General features: G+C 40.2%; 1 protein-coding gene and 1 long non-coding RNA gene across 2 annotated transcripts in view; one reads left to right on the plus strand and one right to left on the minus strand.

Annotated features, from left to right (window-relative positions):
• Nucleotides 1-16,630, minus strand: part of LOC147873623 (uncharacterized) — a 180,779-nt gene that overhangs the window by 95,065 nt on the left and 69,084 nt on the right. The gene's annotated exons all lie outside the window — the stretch shown is intronic.
• LOC147873624 (uncharacterized) lies at nt 12,367-16,353 on the plus strand. Its single transcript, XM_087350065.1, has one exon. It carries the CDS (start codon nt 12,537-12,539, stop codon nt 14,553-14,555), a length of 2,019 nt encoding a protein of 672 aa, XP_087206191.1. The 5' UTR covers nt 12,367-12,536; the 3' UTR covers nt 14,556-16,353.

The following is a 16,630-nucleotide window of genomic DNA, read 5'->3' on the forward strand; positions in this document are numbered from 1 at the left end:
ATGATACACGAGTGCTGGTTAGTGATCGTTTACTGTTAAAGGATATTGGTCCTCATGGGATAATATTTATTAATATTTGTGTTGTTATAATCGTTGCCATTTTAATGCTCTTATGGGATTTAGGGTCGTATGAGGTAATATTTACAAATGTGCGTACTTTAAAATTTTCCATCAATATTGACGGGCAATTTACTAACGGAATTTTTGTCGTAAAATTCACCCCCACAACTGAGCCCAAATATTCCAGTACCGTTCGGGGCATGCATGATTTTTTACGTCTTCCTGTGAAGGCAGAATTTTTACAAGAGACTAATTCTGCCATACGCCAATGTGGATCATGCCAAATGCTTACAACACGAAAGTAAAAACAAGAAAGATACAAGACAATGGTTTTTATTTATTTAACGTCACCTTGTCAACTGCGAATGTATCTCAGCGTCGGGAAATTAATTTAAATGGACGTAGAGAGAAGCTGTAATAGCACGTTTTGAACTAGGCCTGCTGTCTAGGCAACAGTCTAGATGTACTGAGGATAACCATGTAAATATCAGTTAGGATACGGATACGGATTCCAACCAGGGAAGCAAACGTGCCAACGACTCAGGAGTTAGGTTTCATGCCTCTGGTCAAGATAATGTTCGTTGACAATTATCCCATATAATGACAGTCTTATGTTCTACACCCGTACGAAACAAAAGTGAAGCGGAAATTTCGCATATTTTAATATTTACTTTTATAGACAGCAGAAGAGAATACAAAAATATATGGTCTTAATAGCATTCACTAATCCGCCCCTAAATTCTTATTCGTGGATGAAATTTAAAATAGATATTTTAGTTCTAAAATAGTGTATTTGTACTTCACATTTCATGAAGACCTGTCAGCTGCCTGTACATTATAACACTGGACAATCCCGTGTTTCTGTGACGAGACACAAACATATATTTGCTTTCTTATTCTGTGCCAACCTCCTTACTAATCTTTAAAACGCAGTTTCATCGAGTTAACTCAGCAACATTATACTTTGCTGAAGCTTGCTTTCATTTCTCACTAAACTGATGCCATTTTTAATTTGAATCGTTCAATGCCGTTTGAGACGTTTATTACAGTAAAATAATTTTAATTAGCTTCATTTATTCGCGTGAAGTCTATATTCTCTGAGTTACATTGTTGTACAGAAAAAGCTGAAGGCGACCAGGTTTTCAGTGATGACGTTACAATACAGACGCAGCGGGATTCTTGATGATACAAAGGGACAATGATTAAAGCTCATTTTGCTTTATTTCCATGCCACATCCTCCTCCATCACTTATACAAACGATTCTCTCGAGAGACCTTGAAAGAGAGAAACGGTAAATAAGAGATTCCACATTTCTCTAACGTACTGGGCTGTAACCAGTGGACCGCAAGCCAAATGTGGTTCGTGAGACTTGCCTATCAGACCAAAAAGTTGTACAAAGTAACGTGTCAATTGAATAAAAATTTTCTTGGATATTATCCATCGTCTAGTAAATATAAAACGTAAAAACGACGTTTCGGAGATGGAACTCTATCTCCGGAGATAGGGATTAGCTCTATCTAGTGGCCCAACTGTGTAGGAACCTGAAGACGGAGATAGAGTCCCATCTCCGAAACGTCGTTTTTACGTTTTATATTTACTAGACGATGGATAATATCCAAGAAAATTTTTATTCAATTGACTCTTCACCATCGTCAAGAAGTTTTAGATTTGATAAAGTAACGTGTGTTGAAATGTTGACATCTGTGAGAGAGTAGAGGTACATAGCTCTCTATTTTAACTTCAACCTATAAAATTAAAATAGCAAAACCTTAAGAAAATCCTATAATTTATTTAACTTTGCAACCTATTAATACCAATTTACATTAATTTCCTTTAAAACAGTTTTGTATAAATGTTATGGGTTATTTTCAATGCAATTTGCAAAAGAAATTCTGAAATAAGTTATCAAAATTGTTCAGTAACACGAAGAAGGTTCATTCTCCGTCAGATTTAACGGGTCAGACTACGATAGTTGCACGGTATCGGCAAGGAAGTAAGTTGTCATGGCATCCGAGCTGTGGCCGTCACTTAAAGAACTGTCAGTGTGTCTTCCGGTCGGGAGAAATTCGCCGAAACGGCAACATAAAAGCTAAGGAAGAAGGGGTTAGGGGTAGGGGGGATAATGGATCGGTGGATGCATCCACTGCCATTCACAAAACATTGGATGCTTCGGCGTCATTCATTACCGTCTGTGGAGTTAATGCCCTTTGGATATTTCAAATCTAAAACTTCTTGACGATGGTGAAGAGTCAATTGAATAAAAATTTACTTGGATATTATCCATCGTCTAGTAAATATAAAACGTAAAACGACGTTTCGGAGATAGAGTCCCATCTCCGAAACGTCGTTTTACGTTTTATATTTACTAGACGATGGATAATATCCAAGTAAATTTTTATTCAATTGACCCTTTGGATATTGCTCGGCATATAATGCTGTAAAATACATCACGACCGCCGCCTTTCACATCCTTGCCAATTCATCGTTAAATCAGTAAATTTCTACCAGACTACACGGCGCTACAACCCAGAGGACAGCCATCTTCAGATTCACCGTCGTGTAAACCTTAAATTCTACTTAGACGAGTACCTCATGGCACACCAAATATTACGTCCAGAGACGTCCTGTGTGTGTAAACTAAGTTATGTTAAACTTTCCTGAATTATTATTCAAATACGCGAAGAAATTGGGAGGAATTCGTACTACTTCCCGTCTGCTTGCTATAGACGTAAACATTAAAATATAGAAAACACTAATTTTACCTGGTGTTTTGAATTGGCGTGAAACGTGTTCCCTCACGTTGAAGGAAGGGCATAGACTGAGCGCGTTTCAGAACATGGGGTTAAGCCACAGTGTCAACATTATCTATTGATAAAGTTAGGTTATGTATATTTTTGTATACACGGAAAGCGCGTTCAATCAGTGAGATGATTACTTCAGGAAATTGACCGAATTACGAACACAGCTATTTTCAGGGAGAGACCATCTCATGCCTTCGGTCACCTTGCAATGCCCAACATACATCCGCAGGCGAATAACGAAATCCTGTCTAAAATGTTTTAAATGTTTACCACATTCCACCTGACTCGGAAACCGGCCAACAAGAAAGCAATTACGACTGAGAACTTGGTCCACCCACCTATAGCGCCGAGGTTAAACGCTGGAGACCGTGCCCAATGTTGTGAAGTTGGCAAGCTTGCTCTGCGTCGGGTCCGGACGCAGTTATCTGTGCCGTATCACGAGGTCAAAGTGTTTTGTTTAATTACTTTACAGGTGTAGGCTTGCTTCAGCGAACCACCCTGCACACAGTCACGTCTATTCACGCGCCGCGTCGGAATAACTGTGACGAACGTTCCGTTTCCATGAAAGACGAGATATTTATTCACTCCCTTAGCGACTGACAGCTTCTCAAGGATGATTCTCCACTGTGATAAAAACTAAGATTACATTATGAATATTTTTTTTAATTTCTACAAATACAAACAAACTTTTACTGATATTCCAAATCCATGATTCGACTTGAAAAGTCGGCCACATACGTAGTTTGTCAACTTTATAATCAGCCAACGCTCACACTTGAAGGCAAACATAAATCAATTTTCATTTTCTATATGCGTAAGATTCGTTTTAATATTATCCTCACATTTACTCCTCGTCTTCTGAATGGTCTCTAACCCTTGAAGTTTTCAAAGTAGACAAATGTGCATTTTTCACTTCCCCTATGCGTGCTACATGTTCCGACCACGTCATCTTTCACACAGGCCTGAAAATTATTTAAATAAACTAGGCCCATCGGTTTTATTTTAACTGAATGCCTGCAATTTATTATTGAAACATTGCATTTGAACATTCTCAGTTGGTTCGAAGTCTGTAACAGAAGTTGTTAAGTTCCACACGTGATAAGCTTTCACGTTCCCACGGCTGCAAGCACGAAGATAATTGTCTTGTGGAACGTTGCGCCGTACAGTTTCGTAGAAGTTTACCGACATTTAAAAGGTCCTTGCTGCCTCCATCGTCAGAGCGATGAGTACTCCGAAAAGTTGTTAAACGTCTACCAGACTACACATCGCTACAACCCAGAAAACAGCTGTCATTTGTTCAGGTACTTCGGAAATAAAACACAAACGAAGGACAGACAGACACTGCCTTCCTGTTATACGCTCATTTTATGCGCTTTAGAGAAATATATCATAAATATTCTAACTACTTTATTCGTCGTCATCCTCACCGCAGTTAGAACGTCAAATCTCACCTAAAAATATCTGTTTGTACATCCAAGAAAACACTTTGTATCTATTACAAATGTTATTTAATTAATTATTTAGGCCTTGTAGAAAGTTGAGAACCGAAAGAAAATCTAATAGATGGAGTTGGATTCGATTGTGTTATATTCACTTCATATCTGTTTTTATGGACAGACGGACAGACCAATTTAATCTCTGACGTTAGAGCCAATAACAAGTAATTTACAATTACTCAAAGTAAATTATTTTTAAATGGCCTGTGTTCCCTCGGAGAAAGTTTATGGCGTACCTTAATTTTATAACTGGCGTTAAATAAAACCCAAACATCGCATTTAACTCAAAAACCGTGAAGATTAGAAAGCACAGCTGCCTACGCAGAGCAAGCCAAAGCCGTACAAGCTCATAATTTATCAGAGTGAGTTATTTATAACATTAAGTGTAACAGGCGGGTGTGAGCAGCGCAATATAACGAAAGTGAAATAAATGGTCTATTTTCCTCCCTTACAGCACGTAGGAAGACTCTTAACACAATTCTCTGTTCACGTGGAATTAAAAGACGTCCGCAATAGTTTCAAATACTTAATTACACCAATTATCTGTTCAACAAGTAATTTATTATCGGCTGCATGAGCCTCGCTGGAACTTTATGGGCTCTTCGGGATGCTGTGAACACTGTCTGTCTCACTCAGGGGCAGCATCTAGTCGGACGGATAGGAGACAACCAACTTTCTCGATGTATATGGGGGTCAAGTAGATGCCTCCTCGGAGGGCAAGTGGTTCTTCCCAAATGCCGGTCGGGAAGATGATGAGAAAATGCAGTGTTTTGGACGGGGAGGGGGTCACTTACCTGACTTTCTATCAGAGCGGAGTGAAGGAGAGGCGATGTATCAGGTTCATAAAACGCCGTGGGGAGGAGAAATTCCACGGACATACACGAACAACTTCCATTCCATAACAAGACTACAATCTCAAAACTCCTTCCTATTAGAACACTTCGACCTAGTTCTTCTTTATTCTCTTCTTCCGCTAACATCTACTGTCCTCCAGACAGCATTTCGAGCGATCCACATTGGATTCCTCTTTGCCACCACTCCAGGAGGATTCATAACATAAACGATGTGTCCCTGAAACCAGCTAAACGTCTGTGATTTGGAAAACACAGCACGGAAAAAGCTATTAGCTTCTTCGCCGTTTCTTACCACTTCCCTCTTATCACGTGACTTCACCCACTGACACAGCTGGACTAGACGCCATCCAGGTCTGTGTACTGCGTTCACGACGCTGGAAAATCTACGCCAAGCGCCGCGATGCCTACTATCATATGTCATATTTGGCACAAATAAACCTCAGGATCCCATTAGACACAACGTTCAAAAACCGACGCCGAGCGCCAAGAGGTGGATAACGTTTAGCATACCTAACCTAACCTAACCTAACCGAACTCAACCTTAGCGCAACCAGACAAACTCGCAGGCGGCTCAGGTCGCCATGTCGCCGCGGTAGCACTGCGAGCACTCTGCTATTATATAATAATTCAGTCCGTACCGCAAAGAAAACACTACCCTTCACCATTACAAAGATCAACTGGTTAACGCTGTTTAAGCACATAATCGCTGTTTACACTGAGAATTATACGAAACGCAAAAAAGGGCAGACGTAGATTCTCACTAGGCTTTGAAGTGTTACACTGAGAATGAATCACGGGATAAATGGTAGACAGAGTTTAAATCCGCCACTGAAAGAATAGTGTTAAGATCGTATGTTTAACTGTCGAATGCGCGCTCTCTCTCTCTTGGCTACCGGTAACGACGTTACACTTTAAATTTTTTCCTTGTCTCTCGAGCTAGCCTAGGAGACCTGTTCTCTATTAGGTCCGGTCCGGAACGTACTGCCTTCACTAACCTACATTCACGCCTGTTTAAAAAGTAAAAGGCACAGAGGCACAGGGTTGTCCATACAGCAAGTACATGTGGACGATCGGTTACTTTCAGTTAAAATTAAGGCATCCAGTGGCAAACCTGTAGATGGCAGTCACTGAAGGCTCCACACCACAAAGTCTCGCCAGGAAATCTCTTTACAAGAGCAGAAGTTTTTGATGCTGGTCAGATCAGCTGCTGACGAAGGAGGATGAGAAGGCAAGCACACACGAGGAAGAAGACAAAATTGTAGTAGGAACATCTGAATTTAAGAACGATATCACTTGAGGTAATCTAGTAGAAATGGGAAAATAATATTAAAATGAATCTTAAAGTATTAGGTTTTAAAGTTGTGGACTGCATTTAACTGTTTGAACCTAAGGATAAGTGTCTTGTGAGCACGGTTGTGTTCAATGAAAAAAGTAATTTTTTGACCATCTGAGAGACTATCAGTTTCTTGAGGACTGCACCATGGAGTTAGCTACATAAAGTGTCATAAGAACGTCGTACGCGTGTAATACGCTGCCTAGACGGTATTTGAGACATAAGGTTCTCAAGGAGCTGACGATTTCGGTGTTGGTTTTCTGGATTGCCAAGTCGTGTGGCCTTGTACGTAGAAAACTGCGTTTCGGAGGAACACTACGCCTTCATCTTCCGGGCTGTACACATCATCTTCACCGCCGTAAAAACCTTATATACCTCACATAAGGATTACTGCAAAAAAAAAAATCAGACTGCGCTAGTGGCCTGCCCTTTCGTGTATGAACGACCAAGTGATCTGCCTTCCTAATGCGAGCAGAGCAAAGCAGTCAATGCGCGCCACCTCCTTATGGGCGTTTGCCCTTTATGTTACGATGCAACGGGAGAGAAAGACAAGTGAACGGGAAGATGCGCTGGCAGGCAGCCGTGCGTGTACCGGGTGAACACAAATTTGCAACACCCAATAATCCAACGAGATCTCAAGATTGTCATGGGGGTGAGTTGTCATTGTTATTCTTACGGGTTGTAACGGCGTGTGGAATTGTAGGCGAAGAACGTACTGCCTCCATTCTCAGGGCTGGAGCTGGTAATTCATTTTACAGAGTCTAATCTTACTGAAATTATACGTAAAATATTAAAGTGACTTATATTGCGTTGTTGTGACTTACATTATCAGATGAGTTTTTGCCACAGTGCCTAGTGAAATCCACGTATTTTACGGGTGTGGAATTTATATCTCCCCCCCCCCCCAACTGATATGTTCATAATGATGGCCCGCAGAAATCATCGCTTAACGTGGAATCCACGATGAAGGAATTATTACAGATACTAGAAGGAGAACGAATAAGGCAAAATTGTCAATGCATCACGCTGGTCCCAAACTCAAGAAAAACGCACAGAATGCCAAAGATTTATCCCTTGATCACCAAACTCCTTTCACGCTAATTAAGACACCACCTGATTTGTTCAAAACACTGTAACTGTTATGATGTCTATAAGGAAGAGATACGTATCTTGTCTGTTGCTTGACGTCTATCCTTTACCTTTTATTTTACCCCGGTTTACTTCTATGACAGTAAAATTACCCAGAGTTCGTAAACGAGCATCCACACAATTAAGATGGAATGCCTAAAATAATTCTTTCTGCTGATATTCGCCAAGATTTCATCTAAAAAGAAACTTAACAAGTCTGTTGCTCTGGATAAGTGGTTTTTATCTTGGCAAGTAAAGGGAATGGAAATCCCATGTGTTCAGCGGCAGAAATCAACAGCTGAAGATTTTGGTGCGAAAAAGAAGTAACTCCTGAACAACCAAATCAAGTTGTTGGCTACTAAAATTCTTAAAACGGAGAAGAATAGTCACATGTTATGGTATAAGGAACTCATAATCCCGTGTTATTATGAAGGCAAATGAAATAGATAAATTAACAACAGTCTTATGTGCAGTGCCGAATATTAAGAAGAATTTTTTCCCGGCCTGGGAAAATTATAAAATGCTACTATTCCCCTTTTGCACAAAAGAATTGCATTATCTTGATTTTTCAGTGAGAATAATTTAAAACAAGCTAGGCGCATTATCAAAATAACACCGTACAGAAAACATTGCGTTACGTCTCGGTTCAACAACTTGACAACTAAATTATGACAAGAGAAGAAATCATATTTTGTTGTTTTTTATTATACAATGTTTCAGGAGCCCATTATGACTATCGCCTTCTAAAAATTTCGCACAACTACCATGTTGGCACTACTGAAGGCAGGGGAATTGGCAGTGTGAGGGTAGGTCTTCACTCCGAGTTTAATATGGCCTTCCGCTTAGTAGCGTGGGGAATCACTACAAAATTATTGAGCTCAATGTTCCATCGTATTCCTGCTTTCCCCACTGTCAACAACTTTGTTGAACATAAGTCATTCAATGGCAGTAATCTTGGCAAATTGTCACAGATAAGTGACGGCCTGCGGATGAGAACGCCTGTGACCTAACAGACGAGGAAGAGATTTTCCCCACAGGCAGCGGGGGACAGTGAAATGTCAACTCAGTCCTACACTTTACAAGGACTTAGATCCGTTGTCCGCTCAGCATGGACAGATGTTTGTATTTACTTTATTGAAATCAACTGACAACAAATCTGTTTACAGTCTTATAAGCTATTTACGTTCAATGGCACTCGGATTCCACTGCGCAGACTCCGAAGTCCGTACCACACAAACTGCTCCAAAGAAAGAAGAGGCAGAAGATATTAAAGCTGTGTGCAATGAAGACGTATGGGGGGAAATGGTGGTGTAGCTCCACGCAGTATTAAACTCACCACTACAAGAAGACAGCCATATTCACACGCGCTGAGGACCAGAAACCACACTCGACACTAGAAAGTGATGTTTAATGAAATTTGTGTCATCTTTTTTGAGACATGCTGTAGCCCGATGCGCCCACCCACAACAACAGAACTCGGCCCTTCCTTTGTATTCAAATAAGCCACCATGGTATGAAGCTTTAAATGGATCACATCCATTAAACAAAAGGGCACAATACGTCACGGAATCTCTCACTTTTAGGTATGCAGATTTTTTTTTTCGTTCTTATTAACCTCGTGTGTTTATACGTCTCCGGCATTTTGCAGATCAGAGGTTAAGGCGTACTCCTACCCTCGCCGTTAAACGCGATATCATAACAGAACATTGCATTTCTTACGTTACAAAGTCACTTGAATGAATGGTACTTTTTGGCGACTAAAGATCCGGTATAGTACTCCGTGTAGTTCGGCTGGAATGGTCCCGGAAGCCTGCAGTGAGTCTTATATTTTATACGATTTCATTTTTAACTATACGATCAAATCGTTCATGAAGTACAGAAATGGCGAAAAAAAGTACATACAAACGCGACCGATGAGCAATGTAGTACATTTTCGTGTTTTCTTATACCACAGTTTTGATTGATATTTTTGTCTGAGAAAAAAAAAAGACCGGACATATCGGAAAATTTCCTTAAAATCGCAATACGCCATTTTTCAGCCTATTATATGTATCATCTGGTTTAATGCACAGAGATTATTATCTTAAACAGCGCTGACCAGTCGATCTTTGCAACGGTGAAGTGTTGTGTTTTCTTCGCGGTACGGACTAAATCTTATATGAAATTGAAATTGTGTATGTATGTATGTTAATTTACAGCGCGTGAACGCATCCGCCGATTTTGCGCCAAACTTTGCATGCTTATTCCTTGAGACCGGGAATTTTTTTTTTAAATATGTCAAAACTCCGGGAAACTGTCCTGAGTTCAAGTTCCAGCGAGGGTGTTTTCTGTAGTCCGAAAACTAAGCACGATAGAAGAACGGTGTCAAGACCAGGATTGCTTGTTTCGGCGAGAATATTTCGGGACGTGGAAAATAACTCCGAAAATATGTTGAATCCATTTTTCGTTCCCTGAAATCTGATTTGTCTAATATCCATCGCGAACACAAACCTAAGACGGTTATCGGAACATGAAACTGAGATTTTCTTAGGACTTGGTATCCACTTTGTCGACGTTTCGTTCATGCGATTTACGTCTGCACGTTTCTTGTTTCGGCAGCTACCAAGGCGTTTCTCACTTCGCAACGTTACCTAACCATTTAAATACGAACAGGTGCTTGGAGCGTTTCTGGGCCTTCACCCGAGACTATGTCCTGCTTCGGAATACCGGGACATAGGCTGATTCAATTATGCGAATCGTTTCAAGTGGGTGGTCGACCGTAAAATATCGCCTAGAACGAGACGAGTGAGGTAACAGTTACGGTGCAGTTCGAGCTGTTACGTTTAGTTCGACAGTAGGAGATCCCGTAGCGACGGGATTCACAGGCAAACACACAAAGGCATTGTGGGCAACGACCACCTCATATTTACGAGTAGAATGTCTTTGAATAAACGGAATGGGAGTGGTTGTACACGTCTGCCACAGTACAGGGAATGGTTGGGAGGGGGATCTTGCGAACACGGTGATAAAAATTCAGATTCCATTTGAAATGGCGAATTTCTTAGCCGACTGATCGCTTCTCATGAGGGAATCCATTCCAAGGCGTTAGTTACTTCAAAGTCTTTCTGTTTTATACGTCTTTTGCATGAGGCAAATGCCCTGGAGCGCACTCATGTTAATGTCCTGTGCGCCTGCTTTCCACCAGACTTCACGAGCATACGATGATGAAAATCTTCTTCTTCTTATTCTTCTTCTTATATGGCTTTTCGGTCCGTATTCGGTCCATGGCCTCCTCAATTCTCCTCTTCCATTCGGTCCTCTGCGACGATGAAAATTATTTTTATAATCTCCCTACTGAAGGATAATTTTTTTCTTAAATATTTAGAGTAACGCGAAACAGTGTTAATATAATTTAATGTAAATACATTAAGTATGTAGGCTACATATGATTTAATAGTAGTAAATAAATATTTGTGGAGGCTACAAGGGCATATAGGCGTATGTACCTACTTGACTCCAAACAGACTCAAACAGTAGTAATAGGATTTTGAGGTTTTCACGGTGGTGAGTCCGAAGATGGCTGTCTTCTGGGTTGTTGCGCCGTGTAGTCTGGTAGATAGACAGCCATCTTCACACTCAATCTGTTTCTACCCCCGTCGATGACAGTATGTCCAACGTAATTTAATATCTGGACATAAAATATGAATATGTGTGTGATTTGAAGATTGTGAGTTTATAATGTTCTTCTGTGTTGTGGCGCCGTGTGGACTCGTCGACAGATGCCCAGAAGATCATCATCATCTTCATCATCCTCACTACCGTGAATACCCAAAATCTCATAACACTGCAATCAACTGTTCGTAAAATACAGCGCATTCACTGATATACCGGAACGCAACTGTCAATTCCCAGTTCCCGGTAGAACTGCATGACTCACCGGAAGGAGCTAAAAGATTCTACCGATATCACTCAAGTCTTTCTTCTCCATTAAAACAAGTCAACTTACGTACAAAGAGACGCTGAAAATGATGTCCCTACGACAACTGCGTTCAACGCAACATAATGTAATTGATACACTTTTAGTGCGTAATATATGCGATGACCAACCAATCGTTATTAAGTCTTCTACACTGAGATCACAAGATAGGGATATATCAACATGTTATCTACACGCTATATCAAATTGCCTTTTTTTCCGCTCCAGTGTGTCGGAACACATGCTGGGTGAATTGTTCCCTCTGAGGTGCTCTTCAACCCCTGACTCGATTAATATAGGGCAGCGACATATCGATATGTGCAAAGTGAATACGAAACATGATAATCAAGCAACAGTTTGGCCACGAACAAGCTTGGTGGAGCTTGCTTTTGGAACGCTCGGTCAGGTAAGAAGCAACTACAAGATTAGTACATTTAAACAAATATTCGCTACTTCACGCCTTGCGCCTAACCTGTAAGAAACATCAATATCAAATAACACCCAAAGTATCTTAACATAATTTCCATGGCATCTATTACATTAACACATACATCATAAATATTATCTCATAAGGTCCAAAATCCCTTAACAGCAAATGACATCGAACCGAACGAAACTTCCTTATTATACTGTTAGAGTATTTCAAGTATCGATTAATGAAAACCTTGTTCTATTCTTAGCCAGGTGAGTACAGTCCACGCCCAATTTTATCAGATAAAATTTAATACTGTTCTACCACCACGCACAGATTTCCCAAGTGGCTTCTTCCCTCAGTATTTCCATACGAAAATTTTGTTTGCACGTCACATTTCCCCCATATGCTACACGTCCCACTCGTCTGCCTTGTCTTGTTTACTGTAATAATATTTTACAGGACGTGATTTCTTTCAGAAATACCAACTGTTCAAATGAGGAACGCGTTGAAACTGCTGCTGTCTTACTGGGCTCTGCTTGGTACAGTAACAGCGTTGGAAGAATTTCTAACCTCGGAGAGCCAGCAGCTGTTGTCATGCGTGGAAACCCTCCTCAACCGGCAACTGCCACCCGGACACAGTCTCGTCGTGTCACTGCCGACAGACGAACGGATCTCCAATCACCGGACACTCGCACCCCGCGATCACCACGCCATCTACTTCGAGCTAATCGAAACAATGCTCAAGAACGTAAACACGAAGACCATTTGGCCAGTCTTCATTTCACGACCAACTACACCAGTGTCCGAGAATTTAATTCCTCATAAACACCATATGTACATCATCTTTTTGTGTCCTAACGCAGACGAGAACATCGGCGTTACGCTGGAAAGTCACGTGAGAAATCTGACCGAATTTCTAGAGTCGTTTAACCGTCGAGGGAAGTTCGTTGTCGTGGCAAGCGGTTACGAAGAATTTTCACCAACGTATTATGCAAAGGAAATAATAGATATAATGTGGAAAGGAAACAAACTAACTAACGTGTTAGTTATAATTCCAAATAAACACACATCTGCACCCAAATCTAATTTATTAAGCGGAAATGATACTGAGCAAAGTCCTGGGTTCTATGTATACACCTGGTCCGCTTATGAATCAGGGCAATGCGGAGAAGTAGAAGAAGTTTTTCTAATTGACGAGTGGGTGGTTAATGAAACCAAGGGAAGATTTCGTAAAAACATGACACATTTTCCGTCAAAATTTCCGCAAAACGTACACGGATGTCCCATTACAGTATCAACTGTACATTTCCCTCCATCTGTAATAATGACGGAGAATAATACAGATGTAAACAACATAAAATACCGTGGTATCGAAATCGAATATCTTCATTTGTTAAGCAAAGACATGAATATGACACTTGAGTTTCGTACACCTCCAGAGGGAAAACTGGAAGACAGATTCTACAAGGCGTTTTCTGAAGCTGTGCTAGAAGGAGTCTCAGATATTGCAATAGGATGTTTGTGGATACATCCTGTCATGATTTATTATGGAGAACCCACAATTCCTTACATGTTTAGTCGCATCAAGTGGTTCGTGCCTTGTCCTCAGCCAACACCGAGAGTTCAGAAGATCAAGGAAATGTTTGCGCCATCAGTATTTATTTTAATGGCTCTGGTGCTCATTCTGACATCTGTATTATTTTGGTCCACAGCTCGTGTGCCTAATTGCGTATCCTGGTGCGACTGTTTGCAAAGTGCATGGGCCATTTTTCTGAGCATGTCTGTACCAAAGTTGCCAGGAAGCAGCTTAATCAGAGCTGTTTTCTTGATTTATGTTTGGTACTCTTTCCTTATTAATTCCGTGTTCATATCATTCTTTATCTCATTTCTCGCGAACCCAGGTCACGAAGCTCAAATTAAAACGATGAAAGAGCTAGCTGAATCCAGGTTAACAGTATACATTCCAGATTTGATGAATAAGATATTTGTTTTCACATCATACGAAACTTATTTTAAATTAAAATTACCTATTAAAACAGCTGAAACGTTTCATGAATCTTTCAGGCGTCTGATTGATGAAAATGACGTAGCAACAGCAGGATTGCAAATGCTTGCAGAATATTTCGCTGCTAGTGAAGGAAAATTTGGCAAATACGGACACCTGTGTTCCATTGACGAGACTATATCTTTCGCAAGAGTAACTATGTATTTCGCTAAAGGAAACCCTCTTTTAAACCGCGCAAATGTAGTCCTGCGTCGCTGCTTTGAGTCTGGCCTGGTTAAGAAGTATTCGTCGGAACTGATGTTGAATACGCGTTTAAAAAGCTCGGCGAAGCTTCTAGAATGTGAGAATATGGAAATATGCAAAGGTGGTCACACGTATTTCGTGTTCACTTTGGATCATATGAAATATTCTTTTATAATTCTTCTTGTTGGTTATTCACTCAGCTTCGTCGTGTTCTTTGCCGAGTTAATTTGCAAATATTACTCCAAATCTGTCGTAAATACATGAAATTACGATGAATTCAACCTAACAGTACAATTCTTGTATGTGAGTTCAGCTTATCAGTGTGATATTAATCTGTTATTATACAGAACATCAGTGTGATTTTATGTCAGGGATAATATACTTCAGTGCATTATTCCATAAGCCATTCCCAGTCATAAATCTCATACGAACATGGGTCCAGTTTTCAGCGGTTGTAGAGAAACAGATATTTGAAATTCAATATTTTTTTAAGAACACGGGGGTCATTCATGGGATTTGAACCATATCCTGGCGCAACACCCCACATTTCTCTGTTCTTGTCCTGTATTCGTTTCGTGTCTGTCTCTTCCCATGTTTCCTCGTGTATTCCTTTTCTACGCCTTTCATCTGTCCATCTTATCATTTCACACCTCCTTATAACAATTATTCATCATTACCTATTCCCTTCCAAACGACTTCGTTACAGAAGGCCCAATAAAAAAAAAGTGGCACGTGTTTAGGTATCTGAACTTTTTCCTCGAAGTCCGTTTCTAGTTAAATAAAGCGCACGCAACCATGAAAACATGAAACTGTTTTACAAAGTACAGATCCTTTAAATGCAGACGTGAGTCATGTAAGAGTGTCACCAATAAATGTTGTAATTATCGCAGTATCTTTTATGAGAGCTGTTGATTACCAGAACGAACGCGCGGAGACTTGGCCCCTTACGAAGATATTTATTGAGATGGGCGGGCGTCTCACTGATGCCGAAAGCGACCTGATGACCCTACGGCATGCTTGAAGCAAAATGGTTTGCATAGTTCAGATGTCTCTTTGAAATTCTTATTTGTACCGGAGGACAATAGTCAATGAAACGCGGAAAAATTTCTGTGAGCGTGGACCAAAGACTCCGATTCGCAATACTGACCTCGGCTCGTCTCTATGAGGAAGTTGTCACTTCGAATGTCCCAGGTCGTCTGTTACGTCGAACACGATGGAATTCTGACTCATTTCACAGCACGCAAGTCACTGTGCACTTTGAACGTTCAACTGTAACTTATTCCAGCGGTAAAGTGTTCAAAACACGATTACATACGTACCCATTCAGCACAGCTACAATTCAAGCACTCGTTATTATATCCTTTCTTTACTTATCCGTTACAATGACCAGGTAATAAGCTGTGTACATCCTACAAAATATTTTGTCACGAGCTAAATAAAATCTGTTTTATCAAATCTTTCATTTCCCAGTGATAATTATATGTTTAACGCATTCGAAACTCTGAACTTTACGTAAAGAGAGTAAGTACGAATTAATTATCAGAACAAGCAGCTATTATTTCCCTAAACAGCAAACACAGTTGATCTTTTTAATGGTAAAGAGTCGTCTTTACTTTGCGGTGCGGAATGAATTCTTAAATATTATTTAGACGAGCTATGGTCTCGAAATATTATTAATTAAAATCTGAAAAGTCTGTGTAAAAATTGTGACGTTTCACCTCTTCTACAAAGAGACTGTTACTAAGGCGATCAAATGAATGAGTAGGAGATGCACTGGACATGCAGGACGCGTGTTACAGTTGAGAAATTTTAGATCGCGGCAAGATTTTACCTTTCAGAAAACCGTTTACTGCCAATGGTCCCTTCCTTTTCAAAAGTGTTAGGATAAAGTTGTTTCACGGATACAAATTAGTGAGCGAGAATTAACAAGAGTCATACTGACCAATTTAATTTTTTACACTTTTTATTATAAATATTTGGCATTACATTTATGTACGTCTTTAAATATAATTTCTTTATGTAAATTTGTGTTTTATTTTAATGGTAAAATAAATGAAAAGTATTAGATGGAAATAATAAATTATTATTATTATTATTATTATTCTGTTTGTTCACCTTGTTTTATTACAGGACGTTTTCCCAGCTATAAAGTCTACGTAGCGCTGAACGGGTGGATGACTGTGACTGGGAAAAGCCTGGGAGGAAGTTGTCGTGGACCATCCCAGCATTCGTCCTGAGATACGAAAACGGAACTTTCAGGATGGAAGTCCAGTTCAGGATCTTCCCTTCACTGCGTGCGAAAACGCTTCTCTGATTTTTTTTAACTTTTGTCAGAAAAA

The sequence above is a fragment of the Zootermopsis nevadensis genome, unplaced genomic scaffold (genome assembly GCF_977971745.1).
Source record: "Zootermopsis nevadensis isolate Lab colony 2312 unplaced genomic scaffold, Znev_1.0 Znev_ptg000017l, whole genome shotgun sequence".
Taxonomy (NCBI): Eukaryota; Metazoa; Arthropoda; class Insecta; order Blattodea; family Termopsidae; genus Zootermopsis; species Zootermopsis nevadensis.